Source organism: Thermobia domestica, chromosome 3, assembly GCF_964235325.1.
Source record: "Thermobia domestica chromosome 3, izTheDome1.hap1.1, whole genome shotgun sequence".
NCBI classification, from domain to species: Eukaryota; Metazoa; Arthropoda; class Insecta; order Zygentoma; family Lepismatidae; genus Thermobia; species Thermobia domestica.
In genome coordinates, this window is record NC_137456.1 from 18310335 (window position 1) to 18332700 (window position 22366).

Genomic DNA, 22366 nt, shown 5'->3' on the forward strand with positions numbered 1-22366 from the left:
GGACAAGCCTTGGACAAAGCCCTTGTGAACATTCTTGTCACGGCGGAAAATCAACAAACATGGAGGGTTCCATCGAACAGCGTTATGCGATCAAATTTTGCGTTCGCCTGGGGAAAACGGCTACTCAGACGCTTTCTCTCATCACGGAGGCCTACAAAGAGGAAGCCCTATCCAAAGCCCAGGTGTTTCGTTGGCACAGTGCGTTCCGGAACGGCCGGGAAAGCGTTGAGGATCTGGAGAGGGCTGGACGCCCGACAACAGTGACTACGGACGAAACTGTGGCAAAAGTGAGGGATCTCCTGAACTCAGACCGTCGATTATCGTTGAGATTGATTGCTGATGAACTCGATATGAACCACACAACAGTGCACAAGATTGTGACGGAACAATTGGGAATGAGAAAAATCTGTGCGAAACTGGTGCCGCGAGTGTTGACTGACGAACAAAAGCAACGACGTGTTGATTGTTGTCAGGAACTGTTGAACCTCATGAACAGTGACCCTAACTTTGAAGATGACGTCATAACAGGTGACGAGTCGTGGGTGTTCCAGTACGACCCTGAAACGAAACGTCAAAGCGCGGAGTGGCACACTCCTGCGTCCCCGCGCCCCAAGAAGGCCAGAATGTCGAAGTCAAAGGTGAAAACAATGTTGATTGTTTTTTTTGACAATGTGGGGGTGGTCCACAAGGAGTTTGTACCCCAAGGACAAGCCGTCAACGCCGCCTTCTACAAACAAGTCCTTGAGAGACTGCACAGGAGCGTCAAGCGGAAAAGACCGGCGATCGCTAGCCGGTGGAAGTTGCATCACGACAATGCCCCTGCCCACACCGCCTTCTTAGTGACCTCCTTTTTGACCCGGATTGGGGTGGAAGTCCTTCCACAACCACCCTACAGCCCAGATGTGAGCCCGGCCGACTTCTTCCTCTTCCCGAAGCTGAAGCCACGCTTGAAAGGAACCCGTTTTGCAGACGTCACAGCCATCCAAGCAGCCGTGACCACATTTCTAAAGGACATGCCGGCTGCTGACTTCCAGGGGGCGTTTGCAGCGTGGAAACATCGATTGCAGAAGTGCATCGACGCAAGAGGAGAGTACTTCGAAAGCTTTTAAGTCCCTGTACAGATCAGATCAATAAAACAATGTTTCCAGACCTGGTCTCATTACTTATCATACAAACCCTGTAAGCTCTCCACTTATCCTCATGACGCCGGCTGGACGCCACAATATGCCATCATCATCTGGTGACTAGGAACGGTCACCCATCTTTCATAGGAACAAACACGCCACTGCTTGACTTTGCTGATCTCATCAGTGTTTTAGTGCAGCTAGAGACTTGATAATCCATAACCACTCAGTTTCATTAATTCTCTCTCTCCTTTAGCCTAAAGGCGATGAAAATTATTATTTTTTTTAAAAAAAATTAAGATTATTCATGATTTAACGGTTAATGCTCATGACTTCAGTGTAAGGAGGAAGACCCATGCTCGATGTTCGATAGATGTACATATAGTTCGTATACCAATGTCAAACTTCATGTAATATCAATAAAAAAATACATACCCAAAATAAATAATTTTCAGTGAGCAATTTAATTACGTTTGGATCCGGTTTTACAAAAGTAATGTTAGTCTTGTAACAATGGTGTATAACTGATAAAAGCAATTTTTACAGTTAAATTGGCTTATATCACAAAATTCTGATGTGAACTTATACGTAACAGCATTTACAGACTTGTAGTCAGGGCCGTACTGGGATATTAATGAGGGCGGTGGACAAGTTTACTAAAAGGGCGCTCATACAAACGGGAATATATATATATATATATATATATATATATATATATATATATATATATATATATATATATATATATATATATATATATATATATATATAGAGAGAGAGAGAGAGAGAGAGAGAGAGAGAGACTTTGAAAGAAAGTATGGGTGCCATTTTAACCTCGAATCGAAATCCTCTTTACTACAGAAAAACTTTTTACTTCCTGTAATAACATTTCTATCAAGTAAAAAGAAGCTAAATGTATCAACAACTTAATATAGCACGCCTATGGACGCAGGAGGCTCATTGCCGCGCTTACAAAACCTCTCCTTTGATTTTTGTCCTTAGAAAACTGAACCCACTTTCTACTTTATATTTTAATCTCTTCGAGAACCATTTTAATATTGTCCTCCCATCTGCGCCTCGTTCTTCCTAACGGTCATTTTCCTATTTGGATTTCCAGTTACAACTTCAAATGCGTTTCTAATTTCTTTCATTCTGGCTACAAAAACTGACCATTTGAGCCTCCTGACTGTGAGCCCATTTCACAGTCCTTTGCACCTTTCAAAAACAAACCGTGTAACTTGATGTTGTATCACTGCGCACACGACTATTTGCTGATTGGTGAAGAGGAAATCGTTTCGTCTTGTTTCCCGCAATATTTCTGCTGCAGCACGTGCATGTATTTCTGCTACTGTGATGTGCATTACTCGTCTCAATCTCACACCATTGCCGTGATATACGGAAAAATACCCAATACTATATAATCCCCCTCCTTTAAGAGCAACTGAACATTGTTATTTTCCCCAAACTGTAATTATAGATGAAATTACAATGAGTTATATCAAATTATCAACTGAACGATAAAGAGATGGCGCTGGTATTTAACAGCAAGCATATTTATCATTATGGGAGATTATTTCTTTTTCATCTATTACGTAAATCATTAAGCATATCCATGAAAAACAGATGGTACTTTTCCCCCTTTAGTTCAATTTATTGATGTGCTTTCTTAGCATGCGAATGTACAAATACTAACTTCAGTACTACAAAGTAAGTAAATAAATATTCTATGAGAACATGAAAATTAGCTATTATAGGTCTTAATTTTCTTCAAGTGAATTGAACAACGTTGATATCGTTTGATAAAGTATTTGCTTTTCTTCTGCACTTACGGGTTTGCCTTGTTTATGTTTAACAGAATAACTCGGAGCAGCAGGTAACCTGCTGGCTTCCTTGGGCGACATCTTTAAATTGTGGCGCGCACTTCTTGTGTTTTGTCATTTGTTGTAACAGTTTTCCCTTACAAATTCGATTTTGGTTCAAGGTTTCGATCCCCTATAGATACATACTTTGAGTCGAAACCTAAATGTTCTTACTGTGCCTTAACAATTCATGAATTACCATAATACATTGCATTTGTTGTGTACTATTTGCTCATGGAAGAATAAGCTGTTATTAGTCTCATTTTCAATATTGCTAACTCATAGTTATTTTTCAGTTTTTCAACATTTAAGAATTTTTATAATATTGGATAGGAATGTTCATAACTTTTGAGTCTTATTCTTTTTTTCTGGCTGCAGTGAAATTAAGAGGAGGTACTATGTGCATGTTAAATAATGTGTCTTTATTCCTATGTAGAATCTAAAAAGTTTCTTGGAATTTGTTGAATAAGATGTCGATAGTCTTTATACTCTCATGACTGATAGTTTATGGCGTAACTTTTCTGTTAGGTATCAAATGAAGGATAAGACACGAGGATTCAAAATATATTTTATAGGTATTTTATTACATATAACAAAGGAAATAAAATAATAAATTCTCTATTCAATAAATAAGTAAACTCAGTAGTTTTCAAGTTCTTGCAGAATGAACAATTACTTGTTCCAAACACTCGCTCGCCTATAATGGAAACGTACAAGGAGCTCAATTTTGAAATGAAATGAAATGACATTTTTCGAGTTTTACGTCCCACGATTATGCAGGCTAGGCTAAAGAAGACGTTGATGATGAAAACATGAATGAAATGTTGGAATGAAGAAAGTGGGAGGAAACTGAAGGACCCAGAGGAAACCCACGCACAGGGTGTTTGTCTACCACAAGGTTCACTTGGCGCGAACTGGAATCGAACCAGGAACCCCATGTGCCAGAGGTTAACGCTCTACCACTGAGCCACTGCGGCTCCCGAAAAGCTAAATTTTGAATGGAAGTCGTGAGTACAACTGTACATGTTTCTCGATCTGATAATTAACTCCTTTGTGGCTATATGATCCGCGTACTCGTCGTCGGGCGGGAGACCCGCGTTCGGTTTCCGGAGGAAGTTCATGTAGTTCGGATCACTCGTTCGGCTGTAGGTCCAAATCTTATAGAACCTTGTTGTTGAAGGGGACTATAAACTTTAATCCATCCATCCAACCATAGATCTGCTAGTAGGAACACTAAGTCATCATGTAATAGTGGCTCTGAATCCTAACATTTTAGTTAGATTCTCAGTTAGAGGAAACGTTAGGAGTGGGGATAGTAAGTTTTAGTGTAATTTACACTGGTAGAAAAAATTCAACGTTCTGCCCTTCTTCCTCCTGATGCGTGCATGCGTTTATATAGTAGTTCAAAGAGTCAGGAAAGCAGCGCGTACGCCACTGCAAACGAGACAAAATGGTTCCTGATTCTCTTATCACAAGCCCATGCCATTTTATTTTTAATCTCATTGTTTTCCCCCCCTTCAGTTTGTTTATTCATTTCTTAGCACAAAATTGCATATAACATTTTTTGTTTAATTAGTTGGCAACATTTGTGCACTGCAGTCTGCATTGTTTACAAGGAGTGCAAAGCTTCGTGAAAATCAGATTAGACTTGATGACCCTAACAATGTTTGGTAAACGGTATAAAATTATGCAGGTTCTCCTTATGAAGTTTCCACCTTTCCCGATTCCCGTTCCTTTTAAGCCTATACCCCTGCATTTCCTTTTAAGCCTATATCCCTGCAAGCGTTAATTAAGATTTCTGCATTCCTTTCTATTATTCTATCAATACCTATTAAATTTACATCAGCAGCATACACCATAACCTGGCAAATACAATTCAGCTCTAGGGCCTGATTGCTGTCTTTGATTTTCCTTATCGTGTTCTCCAGAACAAAGTAAATAATAATGACGACAACGCATCTCCTTGTTTCAGGTCATTCTCAACGTGAAAGCTCGTGAACAAGAATTTCTCTACTTGAACCTTACTTTGGGATTCCTTTAAACATATCTTAATTAATCTACCTTTTTAGGTATTTCAAATTCTGTAAGCATGTTGTACAATGTTTCTCTCCTACCAGAGTCTAAAGTCAATAATTAATATGCTAGGATGTTGTATTCTCTCATTTCTTTTCAAGTATTAGTCGAATGGTAAATATCTGGTCAATAGTTGATCGATTTTACCTAAATCCGTTCTGATAATCTCCAATAATTTCATCTGCGTATGGAGTCAATCTTGCTAATACAATGTTTAAGAGGATTTATTGGATGTTGACAGAAGAGAAATGCCTCGATAATTATTACATATGTTTTATTGCTTATCTTCTGAACTGGAACAATGATTGATTCTCTTCACCTTTGTGGTAATTCCTCCTTGTTCCAGATAATGAGAATGAATTTGTGTATCTTGCTCTATAATTTTTCCCCTCCAGCTAAAATTAAGTCAACCAGAATTTCGTCTACATCCGGAGATGTGTGTTTAACTTTTTTAAATAGCGATTTCTATTTCTGTCTGGTTAGGTTCTGGAATATACGGTTATGCTGCATGCATTTCACTTTCTCCATGTGCGTTAGTTTTTGGCTATGTGTTAACCAAATCGTCAAAGAAATCTTTCCATCTATTTAAGATGCTGTCTGTATCAGTGAGAACTGTTCCTTTAGGTTTCTTTAATATATAAGCACGAAGTTGATAGCCTTTCTTAAGTTTGTTGATGCATTTATACATGTCCCGAATATTTTTGTTTTCACTATTATCTTCAAGTTAATTAATTTTAACTTTCAAAAGTCGCGTTTCTTTGTTCTAAAAGTTTTAGAAGTTTTCTGCCAGATGACAATGAAATTTTATGTAGTTATTTCGTTTGGATTTTGTAGCAAGCGCAGTTTCTTCTGTTTTCTCTTCTCTGCTACTTTAGTACATTCCTGGTTGAACCATGGTTTGTTCCTCCGTATTTCTGCGTGCTCCAATATTTCTACTGCTGAAATTTTAATGTTATCTCTATTTTCAATCAAGTATCTTGAACACTAGTACACTTCGAACATTCTAAAACCGCGAATCTATTCGACACTTCAATCTGGCTCCCCTCTCACCTGATTCTCCTCTATTAAAAAAAAAAAAAAAAAAACGCTCCGTTATCAGATATTGAATATTTCCTTTATTCAACGATAGTCTCTTACTATTTCAATCAACTCTTCTGAATGACCGAACATCAGTTGTGCTAGGCTGTTCTTTTCTGTCTACTAAAACATGATCAGTTTAAATATGTGTTTTTTCATCTGATGAAGTCCAAGTATATTTATGAATGTCGCGATGTTGGAATTTTGTAATCTTCACGATAAGGTTTCTGGATATTGCACAGTTCACGAGTCTAACGCCGTTGTCACAACCTTCCTTATGCAAACATTTATTCCTTATAATCGGTTTGAAAATACCCTCTGGTCCTACCTTCGCATTGAAACCGCCTAACAGAATTTTCATATGGTATTGCAGATGATCAAATACCCGTTCTATTCTTTCATAAAAAACGGTATTTTTTAAATCGCCATCCTTATTTTCTGTTGGGGCATGTGCATTTAAAACAATAATAATACACAACCGACCCTTAAGAGAAGTAAAAGAAAATCTATCATTTACAAATTCAACCTATGTAATTGCTGATATTACGTATTCGTTTGTGAACGGAAAGCCCTGTTTCTAGTTGGTAATTTTTAATTTGTTCCCCGTAAAAGAACGTAAAATTTACCAACTTGACCTCCATTTCCTTCTCATCCAACTTCCTGATATCCCAATAGGTCCAACCTCTATTTCTAAATTCATTTTTTACAAATTTTAACGCGCCTACCCTATAGAGACTTCTTATATTTCATGCTCCAAATGTCATGTCGATTTTACTTTGCGGAGTTCCTGCCAAGTTATCAGTTCTGATCCGAGGATTCTGCGAACTTATCTGGACAATCTTTTTTTTTTTTTTTTTTTTTTTTAACAGGATGAAGTTGTTAGCCTCACACCAAACTCTCAAGCTGGATTATCACCCCTTGTCTATCCGCGACTGCTTACTCAGTATATTCGCAGCTAACCTCTATATCCCAGAGGCCTTCTCCTCGATCCACAACCTGAGGACGCGCCGTGCTGTGGTGACAGGAAGACCACATTTTACGGAAATTAATACAGCTATATTTCAGAAATACAACAGGTGCTGATTATCTGAACACTGCTTTAAAACACAAAGAAACAATGAATATGCTCGGATATATGGATGCATATTAAGACTGTGAAAGTTTCGATGCCGTAAAAATCGTAAATTAGAGACTAGTGTCAGTGTAGTATTACATAAATGCATCGTACGTTTGACTATCCGAACTATTCTTGATGTATTACATTGTTTCGTTTTATAGTTATATAACTTTATAATATTTTTGTAAGTGATTATACTCTTTACCTGTTCTCTGCCAATAGCAACTGTATGAATTTATAATACAAAACTGAAATACAGAAGAATGAAATAAAAAAAAAGTTATATTTCGCAGGGCATCTTATGTAAAGGGCGCCTTGTATTCTTCACAGGTTCTGTACTACCAGTGAGTATTTGAATTTATTAAACAAAGCTAGTATACAGGATAACTAAAACCACTTATCTATAATGTGATGTTTCGTAGGGCGCCTTATATAAAGGGCGCACTGTGCCATTCACGGGTTCTTCGCCAACAGTAACTGTTTGTATTTATTGTACAGAACTGTGCTATACCAGAAGAGTAAATAAAATCGTTCATCTTTGATGTGGTCTCGGAAGGGCGCCTAATGTAAAGGGCGCACTGCACCTTTCGCGAGTTCTTTACCAATATAACTGTAAGAATTTATTACTAAAAACGTGTAACTTTATTTATACTGTGATATTTCGGAGAGCGCACCGGGACACGTCCCGGTGTCCCGGTGGGCCAGCACGGGCCTGCTTGCAGTATTTATGCTTTATGATATTTAACTAGTAAAAAATAAGACTATTGTAAAATCTCTGTTTTGAACCGGGCTCTAGTTTGAACTTACCGGCCGCTGGGGGCGTCTTAGGTTGTCCCATACACAAGACGTAATCTTGAAGATCAGTTGGCAGAGAAGAAAGAATCCGTGCTCGGATTTGCGTTGTGATACTGGGAACGTAGCGTGACTGAAATAAATTAATGAATCATGTAAGTTCCACTGTTAAGCTATCAGCTTGAGTTAATGATTGATTTTTTTTTTTTTTTTTTTTTTCAAAATTACCCATACATATATTATTTTTGTATTTTTTCAGATACAGCACGTTGGCAGTGTTACCTTATACATCGTATAATGTAACATGGCCCGGAAGTTTTGGGCAACCAGTGTATATATGAATTTAATATTTATTACAATTTTATTTTTAATATATAATTAACCAATGACTTGATTTGAAGTAGACCGCAAAATTTGCGTTAAGTTCCTTGAACTAATGATTTTAGTATATTTAGAGGGAAATATATAGTAATATCTTTACATTGAATAATTATTTGTATATTTAGCTAAAATATAATATTATTTTAGGAAATAAGGTAATTTCTGGTCGTTTTTAATCCTTTCCAGTCAATTTTCTTTCATATTTTTGGCTTTGGGGATCTTCGAAAGAATTCAAAATTTTTATTTCAAAAATCTTCTTTAAAATTTTATATTTGTAAAGTCAGCCATAGTAGCTTCTTGGAGCATCCCTTTGTTTAATCTAAATTATCTGTGATTGGATCTTCCGCAATCACAGGTGTGGTTGAGATTTTTCGGCTTCTTTGATCTTGATAGATACACCTATCATCGTATAGTTACGTCACAATGAACCTCCAATTAGGGATCTTCTTCCCATTGTCATTGTCTTTTACCGGAAGCAGTGTTAAGTTATGGACGTACGATAATCTCCGTCCATAAAAAAACGTGAAAACAGAAGTATTTAAAGGTTACGACACAAAATAATTGATACCTTTGATGTCTTTGGGCAGTCTGTGTATACAGAGAGTGTTTTGCTGTGCTCAATGGACGATGAAGCTACAGTTGTGAGAGCAAAATTCATACGTCAGGGTGTGAGTGGTTGACGTAAGCCATCTTGGTGGTGCAGCTCAGTCGCCCGGATTCGAAGGAGGATTCCCATACTTTTTTGAACACCGAGAAACCGCTCAGTTATAGCGGTGGTGTAATTTATTTCTTCAAAATTACCAAAACCGGACTAATCAGGTAGGAGAGGAACTAGTATTCTATTTTCCATGGAGGGAACTGACCAATAAGTGTGTAAGCAGAAAATCCAAGTAGTTGTTTTCGGACGTACTAACCTGCAAAATTTCTATATTATCGGATTTCGTCATGGCTTATTCTTTTAGTGTTGTGATGTTTTATATTATGTGCTAAACGCTGCGTAGTTTTCCCTAAGTTGTACAATATACAGACTCTGCGATGTAACATAAATCACTCGTTCAATGGAGGGGGGGAGGATTGTTCTTTTGGAGTTTCAGTGTGGATGTTTGTTACCAACAGTCCATGAAATGTGTATACTTTCGAGTATATACATTTCACCCCAAAATTATGTTTTGGATATGTAATTTCGTATATTCTTTTTTCTGTTATTTATTATTTTCCGTACTGCTATATTACAAAATTAATCCATTCTCTGGTTTGTGCTTACCTTCACTGTAGTTTGAATACGATGAGACAAAATGTATACAAAGTTTCGGCTCACATTGATAATAAGGGTGCTTGCGTAGCTATTGGTAATGGGAGATACTCGTCAGTGACAACACGTTCGTTATGTATTTTAAATTCCTTTCACCAGAAACCAGAAATTCGAATTTTTAAGCACATAGTTTAAGACTTTTTTTTTTTTGTTTTAACAACATACAAAAGTAGAGCTGAATGGTCGACGTCCCATACGTCCTCGGTAAGAAGCAGGGTGTGTGCTATATTATTAATCTGTTGAATAAAGTGATGTTATATGTTTTAGTTTAAGTTAGTTAGATAGTTAGGCTAGGGACTAGGTTAAGTGTACTTTCTTTTCATGTAGATGTATCTAGTGTATGTGTTATCTCAAAGGAAAATGTTTTTGTTGTGGGAATCAAAGTGGATTAGGTCTGAGCTCATACAAGGGAGGTCACCTTGTCGGTATAAATCCTCCGCGCTGACCCCACCTCCACAACGGTATCTGAAGAGAGAATACTAAGAAAAGAAAGTAAAGCATGTAGCACACAGCCGTAATAAGTGATACCTGTGTAGTACAAGGCTCATGTGGTTATAGTAGTAAATGTCTTTATTTTCAAATTGTTTTTGACTAAACTAAACGTATGTAGAATTGTTCATGATATGTGCAGAGAGTATGTAATGCAATGATGGACTTACCCATTCAGCTATGTCTAGAATTTTCCTCAATTTCCAACCTTTACGACATTTTTTTTTTAAATGTATTCTCCTGTTATCTCTTATCATACAGAAAGTTAGTGTAAATAAAGCGTGCGAGTCGAAACAAAATCTTTCATTGTCCAGTGCAGAGCTAATTATTTTAAAAAAACGATGTAGTATAGTAACTTCAATAGTATTGTTGGTACTCAGAAAGTGAAGTGTTTAAAGCAGTACGTAACGAAAGTAAATATAGCGTCTTGAAAACTCACAGAATCGATTTCACTTAGTGTGACCGGGGTTGGAATCACAGACCTGCCAGAAAATTTCACTTCGTTAATAAGATCAGCTAAATTCACTTTGGCATTCAGTTTTTTTTTCCGAAATTCCATCCCGTTGCGCGATTTAGATTTGATTCGAGAATTTTTTTTTTATCTGGGTTAGTAAACACAAACATTTAGATTTTCGAAGCATTCACCGTCAGTTTCACTCTTGGGTCAGTGTCTTGTTCTGTCGGGTTGTGGTTTGTAATCTTATCTCTTGATGGGATGCAGGCTATGACCTGCGGATCGGGATGCTGGACTGCGAGTGAGAATGAGGGAGGCTTAGAAATCTTCACATTTTGGGACGATTTGAGTTCTACTTTCCGGAGATGATTGGTGTAGTGGATGGGTCAGTGAGTGTTGACAGCTTGCCCGTCTGGGCCCGGTGGGTTCGCGTTCAGCAATCAGTGACACATTCACGCAATCATAGTCTTAAGGAAAGTGAACGTCATACAGAAACACAATATCAGTATCATCATCATTATTTTATTTTATTTATTTACATTTTTATTTTTTTTACATTTTTATTTTACATTTTTATTTACTTTTATATGACTTTTTTTTTTTTTTGTAAAATTGGCGTTCCACAGCCAGGATCTGTTATTTCAATCTTTCGCGAGTGCTAAGTGAATCGTATTGAAAGACCAGTGTAATGTAATGGGGACTGTTGTGACAAACGACTCCTTGAACGATGTGTAGTCACTCTTGAGTTTGTATATGTGTAACTTGGGGAAAACAATTTATATGAAATGGAGATGTCTGCTGGTAGCAGGTCGAGTACTGAATCCCGTAGTCCGGATGAATATGTATGTTGTAGTGAAGAAATACAGGGCTTTAGTGTTTATTGTGACGGTTGCTCTGGATGGGTGCATGCACAGTGCTATGGTATAACCGACGAGCAGGTAGAAGAATTGAATAAGTGTAGTGAGCCCTGGTTTTGTAAAACATGTGTGGCCAAACAGCTGACTGTGCAATCGCTTTCCAAGTCACAGGAAAGTGGAAGTGAACGGAACACCGCGACGCACGACACGGGAGAGAAACTCTTACACAACGGTGGAGAGAGTGTCGGAACTGCAGGTTCCCCTGCATCCGTGACAGACCTTGCAAAAATGTTAGAACGTTTTAGTCAAACTTTAACTTTAACTTTGGACCAAAAATTTGAAAAGGTTGACAGTATTATGGACCAAAAATTTGAAAAGGTTGACAGTATTATGAACCAAAGATTTGAAAAGGTAGATAATAATTTGTACGCGATGAATCAAAAATTTGATTTGTTAAAGTCGGAAATGATGCAAATTGTAAACGAAAAAGTCGATAATGTAAACAAGGACGTATCGGACCTCCGTAACGAAGTTCGCGATTTATACACTTCGGTGGGGGAATTTCAGGATACGATAACAACGCGGGTAGACACCGTTGAGGAGAATCTCCGGTTGTCAGTAGAAAAGCAAAATCGCAGATGTGATCAGCTCGCAAAAGAACTATCGCATCTCGAGTCGAGCACCCAGAAATCTTATGACGTACTCGAGGCTAAGATCCAAACTTTGGTGAAGGATCAGGAGCAAAGTAAACCAGGTCGTGTCGGTCGCAAGCGGTCACGTGACTTTGTTGGTTGTGAGGGGGTTGACTCTGACGGAACAGACTCTGACACCCGAGTGGATGTACCAGTCTCTTCGGTTGGGGAGACTCGTACGGTCCCAACGGTGACAGTCTCTGTCTGTCAGCCGACCAACGTTCACACTAAGAATGTCTGGCCGTTTGACTTAAATTCACATTCGTTGGTCACGAACAATTCTAGTCCCACCTGTGGGGATATCATGAGTGGTCAGGTTGCCTCTAGGACTTTAAACTCATTATTGACGTGGTCTCAGGCTTCGGTCTCGACTTCCAATGTATGTAGCTTAAGTTATGTAGTGTCCAGTAGTGCCGCAGACAGGACTCCTTCGTTTGTTGGAATTCCGGAGGGAGTATGTAGTCACACAGTGGTATCGATGCCAAGCAACTTACCTTTTGGACCAAATTATACTTCTTATTCGAATTTTGGACAAAATCATAATAATGCAAAGAGCCCTGTGATTGGCTGCAACTCTCCCCTGAATCCCGGCAGATATGAGGGATGTTCTGGAAATAGAGCGTTAAATTTAAGGCTGTCGGAACTAAATCACTTACCAAACTTCACTGGAGAATATGGTTTGGCCAGGTCTTTTCTTGAAAGTTTAGAACAGGCGTTTAAGATAATCTCTGCGTCGGAATACGAACGCATGGTTTTGGTACCGTGTTGTTTGTCGGCTGGGGCCAAGACTTGGTACCAAACGGTCTGCAAAGACATCAGCAGTTATGCGGACTTTGTGCGTCTATTTAAGGAGCACTATTTCTCGGCCAGGATGGAACGCCTGCAGAAGAAATTTATCCAAGGAATGAAATTTGACCGGTCCAAGTATAACCGGCTAACTGACTTTGCCTGGAAGGTCATAGCCGAATACTATGCTGTGGCACAACATCCAGATGAGACAGAACTCATTGAAATAGTCCTAGATTGTCTGCCAGCTGGAGATGCAAAATTGTTGCGAGCCGTGGAGCCCAAGAATATTCAGCATCTGATTGTTAAGATAGCCGAAATAGAAGGTCATCCGGAACCTATGGAACCAGTAACAGATAAGAAATTAAAGCGTCTGCACATTCGGCAGGCGAAGATAGGAAAAAACACCGAAAAGAACGGAAAGTCTCAACAGACAAAAGACACTTCGTCGCAGACGGAGGAGGACGAAGGAAAGAAGAATGGTGATGCCAAGGGAAATGGAAATGGCAATCAATTCTTGGGGAACCGAGGTCGAAGAAGAAATTTTCAGGCCAGAAGACCCTGGTTCAACAACCGAAGGCAAAACTGGGGGAACGGAAACCAGAATGCTCCATATGTTTCCAACCCTAACTACCAATCGGGAGCAATGAACTTTGGATGTCATCGAGGTGCATCCCAACAGTGCGCGCCGAGTTCGAACCACATACCGGGAGCGCAAGCCTATCCGGGATACATGCCGAATTTGCCTCCTGGAGGAGGAGTGGCAACTCCCACATCCGCTCCTTCCCCAGCGGTGAACATGGCTATGTCCACTGGTTGGCCTCCGCCGTATACGTCGTTCATGCCGCCGATGGCGCAGTCATCTGAAGCGAATGGGAATAGTTCGGGAAATGCATGTCGCAGCCCTCATTAGGGGAGACTGTGGACTGCGATATGAGTTCCTCGACTCCCCAAAAAGTAGAAAGTCCGATAACGGAACATCAAAATTTTTGTTTGGCATCAACCTGTCCAGAAGTTAATTTCGAACCTCAAAATTCAAAATTAGATGTTTTGGTAACTTCCGGAATTCGGGGAAACAAATCGAGCACGCCTCTGTTCTCGGTTCGTTTCGTGATAGACGAGAGGGAGTGTGACTCCAGTGCGGAAAAAGGTGTTCTTTTATCCTATCCCTCACCCACTCTAACTTGTTCGGTAGGAGAGTTATCTTTGGTTTGTATCCTAGATTCTGGAGCGGATACGAATTTGCTCTCGGGAGATGCTTGGAGGCGAATAAAAGAGATCTATCCTTCTGCCAAACTTCGACCGAAAACTAATATCTCCTTAAAAGGTTTTGCAGGAGACGAATCATTCCAAGTTAAAGGTTTCCAGATCTTAAACTTCACTATCCAAGGTTGTGTGTTTGAAGTCCCAGTCTATGTTGTCCAGAAATTAAAAGCACACTGTATTTTAGGATTCCCATTTTTCGTTCGGTATAACCTTTCTCTAAATTGCAAGTCTAAAGAAATTTTGCTTCAGTCAGACTCGGGACAGACCATCTCTATTGACATGGAACAGCAGCATTGTTGCCAGGTTACTGTCGCCGAATTAACTTCAGATAAGGAGGACGACTCTTTGTTTCAGCCATCGGTCACGAAGGAGGAACTTCGGAACTTTGTTTCTCAGAGAACCGATCTCGATTCGGATTCTCAGGAGAGGTTATTTTCTTTATTATTTCGATTCAGGTGTCTCTTCACAGAGAATCCCCGTATCATAAAGGTCGAGCCGTATAGAATACAGCTTTCCGACGACCTCCCGGTGGTAGGAAAGTTGTATCCTGTACCCATTCATCTTCAAAAAGAGTTTGAGGAAGTCTTAGATAAGTGGGTAAAACTTGGGATTATCGTTGAAGGTCCTTCACCATACAGATGCCCTGTACATATTGTGCGTAAGGCGTCTGGAGAGCTAAGGCCCGTGATTGATTTGCGTGGTATCAATGAGCGTGTGATTGCACCAAAGATTCAGGTCGAGCCGATCTCCGATCTAATCGCGCGAGTCAGTGGTGCAACCATTTTCACCTCGTTGGACTGTACGCAGTCATATCATAGTGTCCCGATCCATCCAGACTCTTACAAATATGTTAGTTTTGTTTACAAAGGACGTCAGTATCAAATGACTCGTTTAACAATGGGTTTGAAATCATCACCAGCGGTTTTCCAGTCTGTCATGCACACCTTTTTTGGATTAGAAACCTTCAAAAATTTTCTTATAGTTTACCTGGACGACGTACTTTGTTTTTCATCTTCCATAGACGAACATTTCCAGCATTTAGAAAAGGTCTTCAACACTCTTCGTTCGGCTAATCTTTCTCTCAATTTTCGGAAATGCAACTTCTTCAAATTCGAAATTCCTTTTCTTGGTCATCTTGTTTCAGGATCTTCTGTAAAAATAAATCCTAAAAGTAATGAGGCCATCCGTCACTTTCCCCTTCCACGAACTAAGAAGGCTCTACGGAGATTTCTTGGCCTCGTGGGATGGCGAAAGCGACATTTTCAAAACTTCGCAGGTTTAACTGCTCCATTTTACGATCTTCTTAAGAAGGACCGGAAGATAGAATACTCTTCGGAGTTATTAGAAAAGTTCGATCATCTAAAAGAACTTCTAAGTAGTCCTCCTGCTCTTGCTCAACCTGATTTCAATTTGGATTTTCATTTGTTCAGTGATGCCTCTGCGGAGTCATTGGCTGGCTACGTGGCTCAATTTCCCCCGGGACAGGATGACCCGGAGGTTATTGCGTACGCGAGTCGGCGAATAAAACCGCATGAGGCCTCCTTGTCAGTTTTCCAGTTAGAGTTGGCAGCTGTTCTTTTCCTCTGCGAGAAGTTCTCCTACTTCATTTTGGGTCGACGGACTACGGTCCACTGTGACAATGCTGCAGTCACATATGCTTTCAGTTTGAGAAATCTTGATGCTCGAACTACTCGTCTTTTGCTCAAGCTGCAACGTTTCGATTTACAATTTGTTCACATCAAAGGCTCTGACAATGAAATCGCTGACCTATTGAGCCGTTATCCTCCAGAAATTCCTGAGGCAGAAGAGGATCATTTTATAAATTTCTTGACCGCGGAGGACGCTGACCTCTTGGATGTCACGGAACTGAGGCGAGAACAGCGGAAAGATCCGTATTGTAGAAAGCTACACGCCATTTGGAAGGATTCTCGAGACAATGACAGGATACGTGTGGAGAAACATTTAGTTTATATTAGAAATTCTCAAAATTCTGTCTGGCTGCTGGTCATTCCTGCCAGCTTGGTGGAAAATATTGTTTCGGCGATTCACAACAAAGGCCATTTTGGTGTGAAGCGATGTTTGTCGTTCGCTAAGGCCATGTTTCACTGGAAAAGTATGCGTGCGACTTTTACGAAGTATATTCAAGAATGCCTTCCTTGTGCACGAACTAAGTACTCGTACAGGGTGATCAGAAAGGAACCCTGCCATGTTGAGGCCTCTGCTTCCTTCGAGAAACAATGCCTCGACCTGGTCGGGCCCCTTCCTAGGAGTCAGGGTTATAAGTATATCTTGTCTATCCTGGACGTCTACAGTCGCTTCGTGTGTTTCTTCCCCCTTAGGACGGCTCACACGAGGGAGATTGTGGCTGTCCTCGAGAAAAGATATTACTATCAACTACCTTATCCTAAGTATTTGGTGAGTGACCAAGGTCCGCAATTCTTGTCGCGCGTCTGGCGAGAGTTTTGTCAAAAACACCGAATCAAACACATACTTACCACGCCATACCATCCTTCCTCCCATGGCATTATCGAACGCAGACATCGTGACCTCCACCGCATTCTCCGCCTCTATTGTAGCGAGAATCAATCCAAATGGAGTACCTTTCTAAAAGCCGCCCAAGATTTGTGTAACCATTCCTGGTGTGATGCACTTGGATGCACACCGGCAGAGCGTTTCCTATGCTATTCTGCGTCCAAGAGCTTCAAGGAGAATTTTATCTGGCCAAAAGAGTCACTTCCTGTCAGTGAAGACAAGAAACTCGTCATATCTAGTCCAGCGACGGTGCCCAAGAAAGAACGTAAACAGCAGAAACATCAGGATACCATTACTGAAGGCTCATTGGTAATGGTTAAAACACATCACGTGTCATCGATACCAAAGAAAATATTTGCCAAGTTTATGGATACCTATGTGGGACCATACATTGTTTCCGCTATAACTAGAAATTCAGCGAGATTACAAAGTTTAAAAGGAGAGAATATTGGTACTCAGAGTTTCGATAATCTCAAATTATTTCGATGCTCTGAAGAAAAGAGGAGAGAGCTGTTGGGAGGTTGAACAGAAACAAGACATAGTCGAGAAAAAAAAAAGAAAGAGAATCGTAGGTTAAATTTTGATTAAGGTAATTTTTGTTTGTTTTGAGTCTATTTTTGTGTCCAATTTTCTTTTCGTTCGTTTAGTGTAGGTATAAATTCTTTGTTAGGATTAAGGTCTCTGAAAAATTTTCAAAACATTTCCTATATTGATTGCATTGCATTAGTGTATTTTATGAATAAAATGTTAGGTTAGAGAGAAGAAAAAAAAAAGGAGCTTAACTTAGGACTTCTAAGTTAGATTTTTTTTTTTCCGAAGCTCCCGGAGGATGTTACCTTATACATCGTATAATGTAACATGGCCCGGAAGTTTTGGGCAACCAGTGTATATATGAATTTAATATTTATTACAATTTTATTTTTAATATATAATTAACCAATGACTTGATTTGAAGTAGACCGCAAAATTTGCGTTAAGTTCCTTGAACTAATGATTTTAGTATATTTAGAGGGAAATATATAGTAATATCTTTACATTGAATAATTATTTGTATATTTAGCTAAAATATAATATTATTTTAGGAAATAAGGTAATTTCTGGTCGTTTTTAATCCTTTCCAGTCAATTTTCTTTCATATTTTTGGCTTTGGGGATCTTCGAAAGAATTCAAAATTTTTATTTCAAAAATCTTCTTTAAAATTTTATATTTGTAAAGTCAGCCATAGTAGCTTCTTGGAGCATCCCTTTGTTTAATCTAAATTATCTGTGATTGGATCTTCCGCAATCACAGGTGTGGTTGAGATTTTTCGGCTTCTTTGATCTTGATAGATACACCTATCATCGTATAGTTACGTCACAATGAACCTCCAATTAGGGATCTTCTTCCCATTGTCATTGTCTTTTACCGGAAGCAGTGTTAAGTTATGGACGTACGATAATCTCCGTCCATAAAAAAACGTGAAAACAGAAGTATTTAAAGGTTACGACACAAAATAATTGATACCTTTGATGTCTTTGGGCAGTCTGTGTATACAGAGAGTGTTTTGCTGTGCTCAATGGACGATGAAGCTACAGTTGTGAGAGCAAAATTCATACGTCAGGGTGTGAGTGGTTGACGTAAGCCATCTTGGTGGTGCAGCTCAGTCGCCCGGATTCGAAGGAGGATTCCCATACTTTTTTGAACACCGAGAAACCGCTCAGTTATAGCGGTGGTGTAATTTATTTCTTCAAAATTACCAAAACCGGACTAATCAGGTAGGAGAGGAACTAGTATTCTATTTTCCATGGAGGGAACTGACCAATAAGTGTGTAAGCAGAAAATCCAAGTAGTTGTTTTCGGACGTACTAACCTGCAAAATTTCTATATTATCGGATTTCGTCATGGCTTATTCTTTTAGTGTTGTGATGTTTTATATTATGTGCTAAACGCTGCGTAGTTTTCCCTAAGTTGTACAATATACAGACTCTGCGATGTAACATAAATCACTCGTTCAATGGAGGGGGGGAGGATTGTTCTTTTGGAGTTTCAGTGTGGATGTTTGTTACCAACAGTCCATGAAATGTGTATACTTTCGAGTATATACATTTCACCCCAAAATTATGTTTTGGATATGTAATTTCGTATATTCTTTTTTCTGTTATTTATTATTTTCCGTACTGCTATATTACAAAATTAATCCATTCTCTGGTTTGTGCTTACCTTCACTGTAGTTTGAATACGATGAGACAAAATGTATACAAAGTTTCGGCTCACATTGATAATAAGGGTGCTTGCGTAGCTATTGGTAATGGGAGATACTCGTCAGTGACAACACGTTCGTTATGTATTTTAAATTCCTTTCACCAGAAACCAGAAATTCGAATTTTTAAGCACATAGTTTAAGACTTTTTTTTTTTTGTTTTAACAACATACAAAAGTAGAGCTGAATGGTCGACGTCCCATACGTCCTCGGTAAGAAGCAGGGTGTGTGCTATATTATTAATCTGTTGAATAAAGTGATGTTATATGTTTTAGTTTAAGTTAGTTAGATAGTTAGGCTAGGGACTAGGTTAAGTGTACTTTCTTTTCATGTAGATGTATCTAGTGTATGTGTTATCTCAAAGGAAAATGTTTTTGTTGTGGGAATCAAAGTGGATTAGGTCTGAGCTCATACAAGGGAGGTCACCTTGTCGGTATAAATCCTCCGCGCTGACCCCACCTCCACAACGGTATCTGAAGAGAGAATACTAAGAAAAGAAAGTAAAGCATGTAGCACACAGCCGTAATAAGTGATACCTGTGTAGTACAAGGCTCATGTGGTTATAGTAGTAAATGTCTTTATTTTCAAATTGTTTTTGACTAAACTAAACGTATGTAGAATTGTTCATGATATGTGCAGAGAGTATGTAATGCAATGATGGACTTACCCATTCAGCTATGTCTAGAATTTTCCTCAATTTCCAACCTTTACGACATTTTTTTTTTAAATGTATTCTCCTGTTATCTCTTATCATACAGAAAGTTAGTGTAAATAAAGCGTGCGAGTCGAAACAAAATCTTTCATTGTCCAGTGCAGAGCTAATTATTTTAAAAAAACGATGTAGTATAGTAACTTCAATAGTATTGTTGGTACTCAGAAAGTGAAGTGTTTAAAGCAGTACGTAACGAAAGTAAATATAGCGTCTTGAAAACTCACAGAATCGATTTCACTTAGTGTGACCGGGGTTGGAATCACAGACCTGCCAGAAAATTTCACTTCGTTAATAAGATCAGCTAAATTCACTTTGGCATTCAGTTTTTTTTTCCGAAATTCCATCCCGTTGCGCGATTTAGATTTGATTCGAGAATTTTTTTTTTATCTGGGTTAGTAAACACAAACATTTAGATTTTCGAAGCATTCACCGTCAGTTTCACTCTTGGGTCAGTGTCTTGTTCTGTCGGGTTGTGGTTTGTAATCTTATCTCTTGATGGGATGCAGGCTATGACCTGCGGATCGGGATGCTGGACTGCGAGTGAGAATGAGGGAGGCTTAGAAATCTTCACATTTTGGGACGATTTGAGTTCTACTTTCCGGAGATGATTGGTGTAGTGGATGGGTCAGTGAGTGTTGACAGCTTGCCCGTCTGGGCCCGGTGGGTTCGCGTTCAGCAATCAGTGACACATTCACGCAATCATAGTCTTAAGGAAAGTGAACGTCATACAGAAACACAATATCAGTATCATCATCATTATTTTATTTTATTTATTTACATTTTTATTTTTTTTACATTTTTATTTTACATTTTTATTTACTTTTATATGACTTTTTTTTTTTTTTGTAAAAGCAGTTTTGCACTGAAAATGTGACAACAATAGTAGGGAAAAATAAATGGTATAATAATAAAATAAATTAGTACGAGGGCAATTCGAAAAAAAAAACGCCATTTGGTCATCAATGACGTAACTCGCAGATGCAGAACTTTTATTATGCGCATTAGAAAAGTACATGACATTATTTTTCAACATATCACCATTAGGATTAAATCACTTGTCATAACGTTTTACAAGGTTTGAAATTCCTTCTGAAAAAGAATCTTCCGTATTAGAATGAAGCCACCCTCTAAAAGCATTGTTAAGTGCATTGTCATTGTTGAAGCAGTGCGACGCAAGCCACTGTTTCATGTGCCTGAAGAGGTGGTAGTCGCTCTGCGTCAAATTTGGGCTATAGGGAGGATGATCCAAAACATCTCTGTGGAACTGCTTCCACTTTTTACCGCATTGTGCACGCCAGTTCGTCCATTTTTAAACATGCGACACCGTTCACGTACGGCACCTTCACTTATCACGTTTGGTCCGTGAACACCACACAGTTTGTGATGAATCGCAGCTGCTGAAAGATGTTTCGCACTCAGAAATCATATTATCCCACGCACTTCACATTTGGCGGGTTTTTCTATTGAAGCGTTCATTGTCAATTGTTATAGCGGACGAGTGAACTGGAACACAACCTTCTCCTTCCACTGTCTACTGAACTACTGCACACAGCGGCACAGGACTGATGTCGCTTTTCTCGGCCATTTCTCGTGCATGCGCAAACGCAGGTTTGTTAGAATTTCCCTTGTATATAATAAAAAAATTATCAGGTCGAGGGAAGAGTATGGAGCCTTTTACGCACAAGATGGAGGTAGTGTCCCAAATCTCAGAGTATATGAGTATGAATGAATCGGAGCTAATGTCATTTGACACCTGACAATTGAAGCTGTAGATGTGCATAAAACGTTAAAATTCTTAGAATGAGACCTAAGGAATTGAGCCGTTAAATCCTTCGCAGACTCGTGAAGAATCTTGTGCTGTTTATAGGCAAGAGCAACGACCAAAAGATTGCTTAGTCGCTTTCAGTCTGGAAATGTCAATGTCCAAAATGCTCCTCGACGTTGGTGACCAATCACAGATAAAGAGGATAGTGATGAGCAAATGCAAGACCAAGACCAAGACCGGAGTGGTCTTGGTCTTGGTCTTGCACATCGAGTCTTGGTCTTGGTCTTGCACTTGAACCCTTTGTCTTGGTCTTGGTCTTTGTTTTGCACACCCAGTCTTGTTCTTGGTCTTGGTCTTGCATGCAAGAGTCTTGCAAGTCTTGCATTTAAGAAATCTCAAACTTTTCATAGGTAAAGTTTACTATGGATATAAGGAATAATAAACTCTGCAATGCACCAGTAGTACGGAAACACAATGTATGTTTCTAAATGTAATATAATTTAACGTCGTGTAAGTATGATGATAGTGTACAACATAGCTGATGACCTTTATTTTTTTAATGGGATCCAGCGCTTCACTACTTATAAGATATGCCTAAATCACAACATTTCGTAATCTGTTTATATTTTTTTAACAGCTCCAACACTCCACTGGTTCCCAAACTGGGGAGGCTACCCCTGAGACGCATGAAAGAAAATCAGACGGCACAGATTATTGAAATACCATGAATTGCAAATTAATTTTTACACTCTAAAGGCGTCACATTTTTTTCAACCACGATTAGCTAATCCTTGTATTAAACAAACTTCTTAAATATTGAAACTTTGTTTTACTGATTC

General features: G+C 39.1%; 1 protein-coding gene across 1 annotated transcript in view; it reads right to left on the reverse strand.

The window, feature by feature from the left end:
* LOC145680212 (17-beta-hydroxysteroid dehydrogenase type 6-like) overlaps window positions 1-22366 on the reverse strand; it is an 88136-nt gene that overhangs the window by 7480 nt on the left and 58290 nt on the right. Inside the window, exon 7 of the mRNA XM_081750526.1 lies at window positions 8058-8175. Within this exon, the coding sequence (XP_081606652.1) occupies window positions 8058-8175 (118 nt within the window). The remainder of the gene's footprint in view (window positions 1-8057; window positions 8176-22366) is intronic.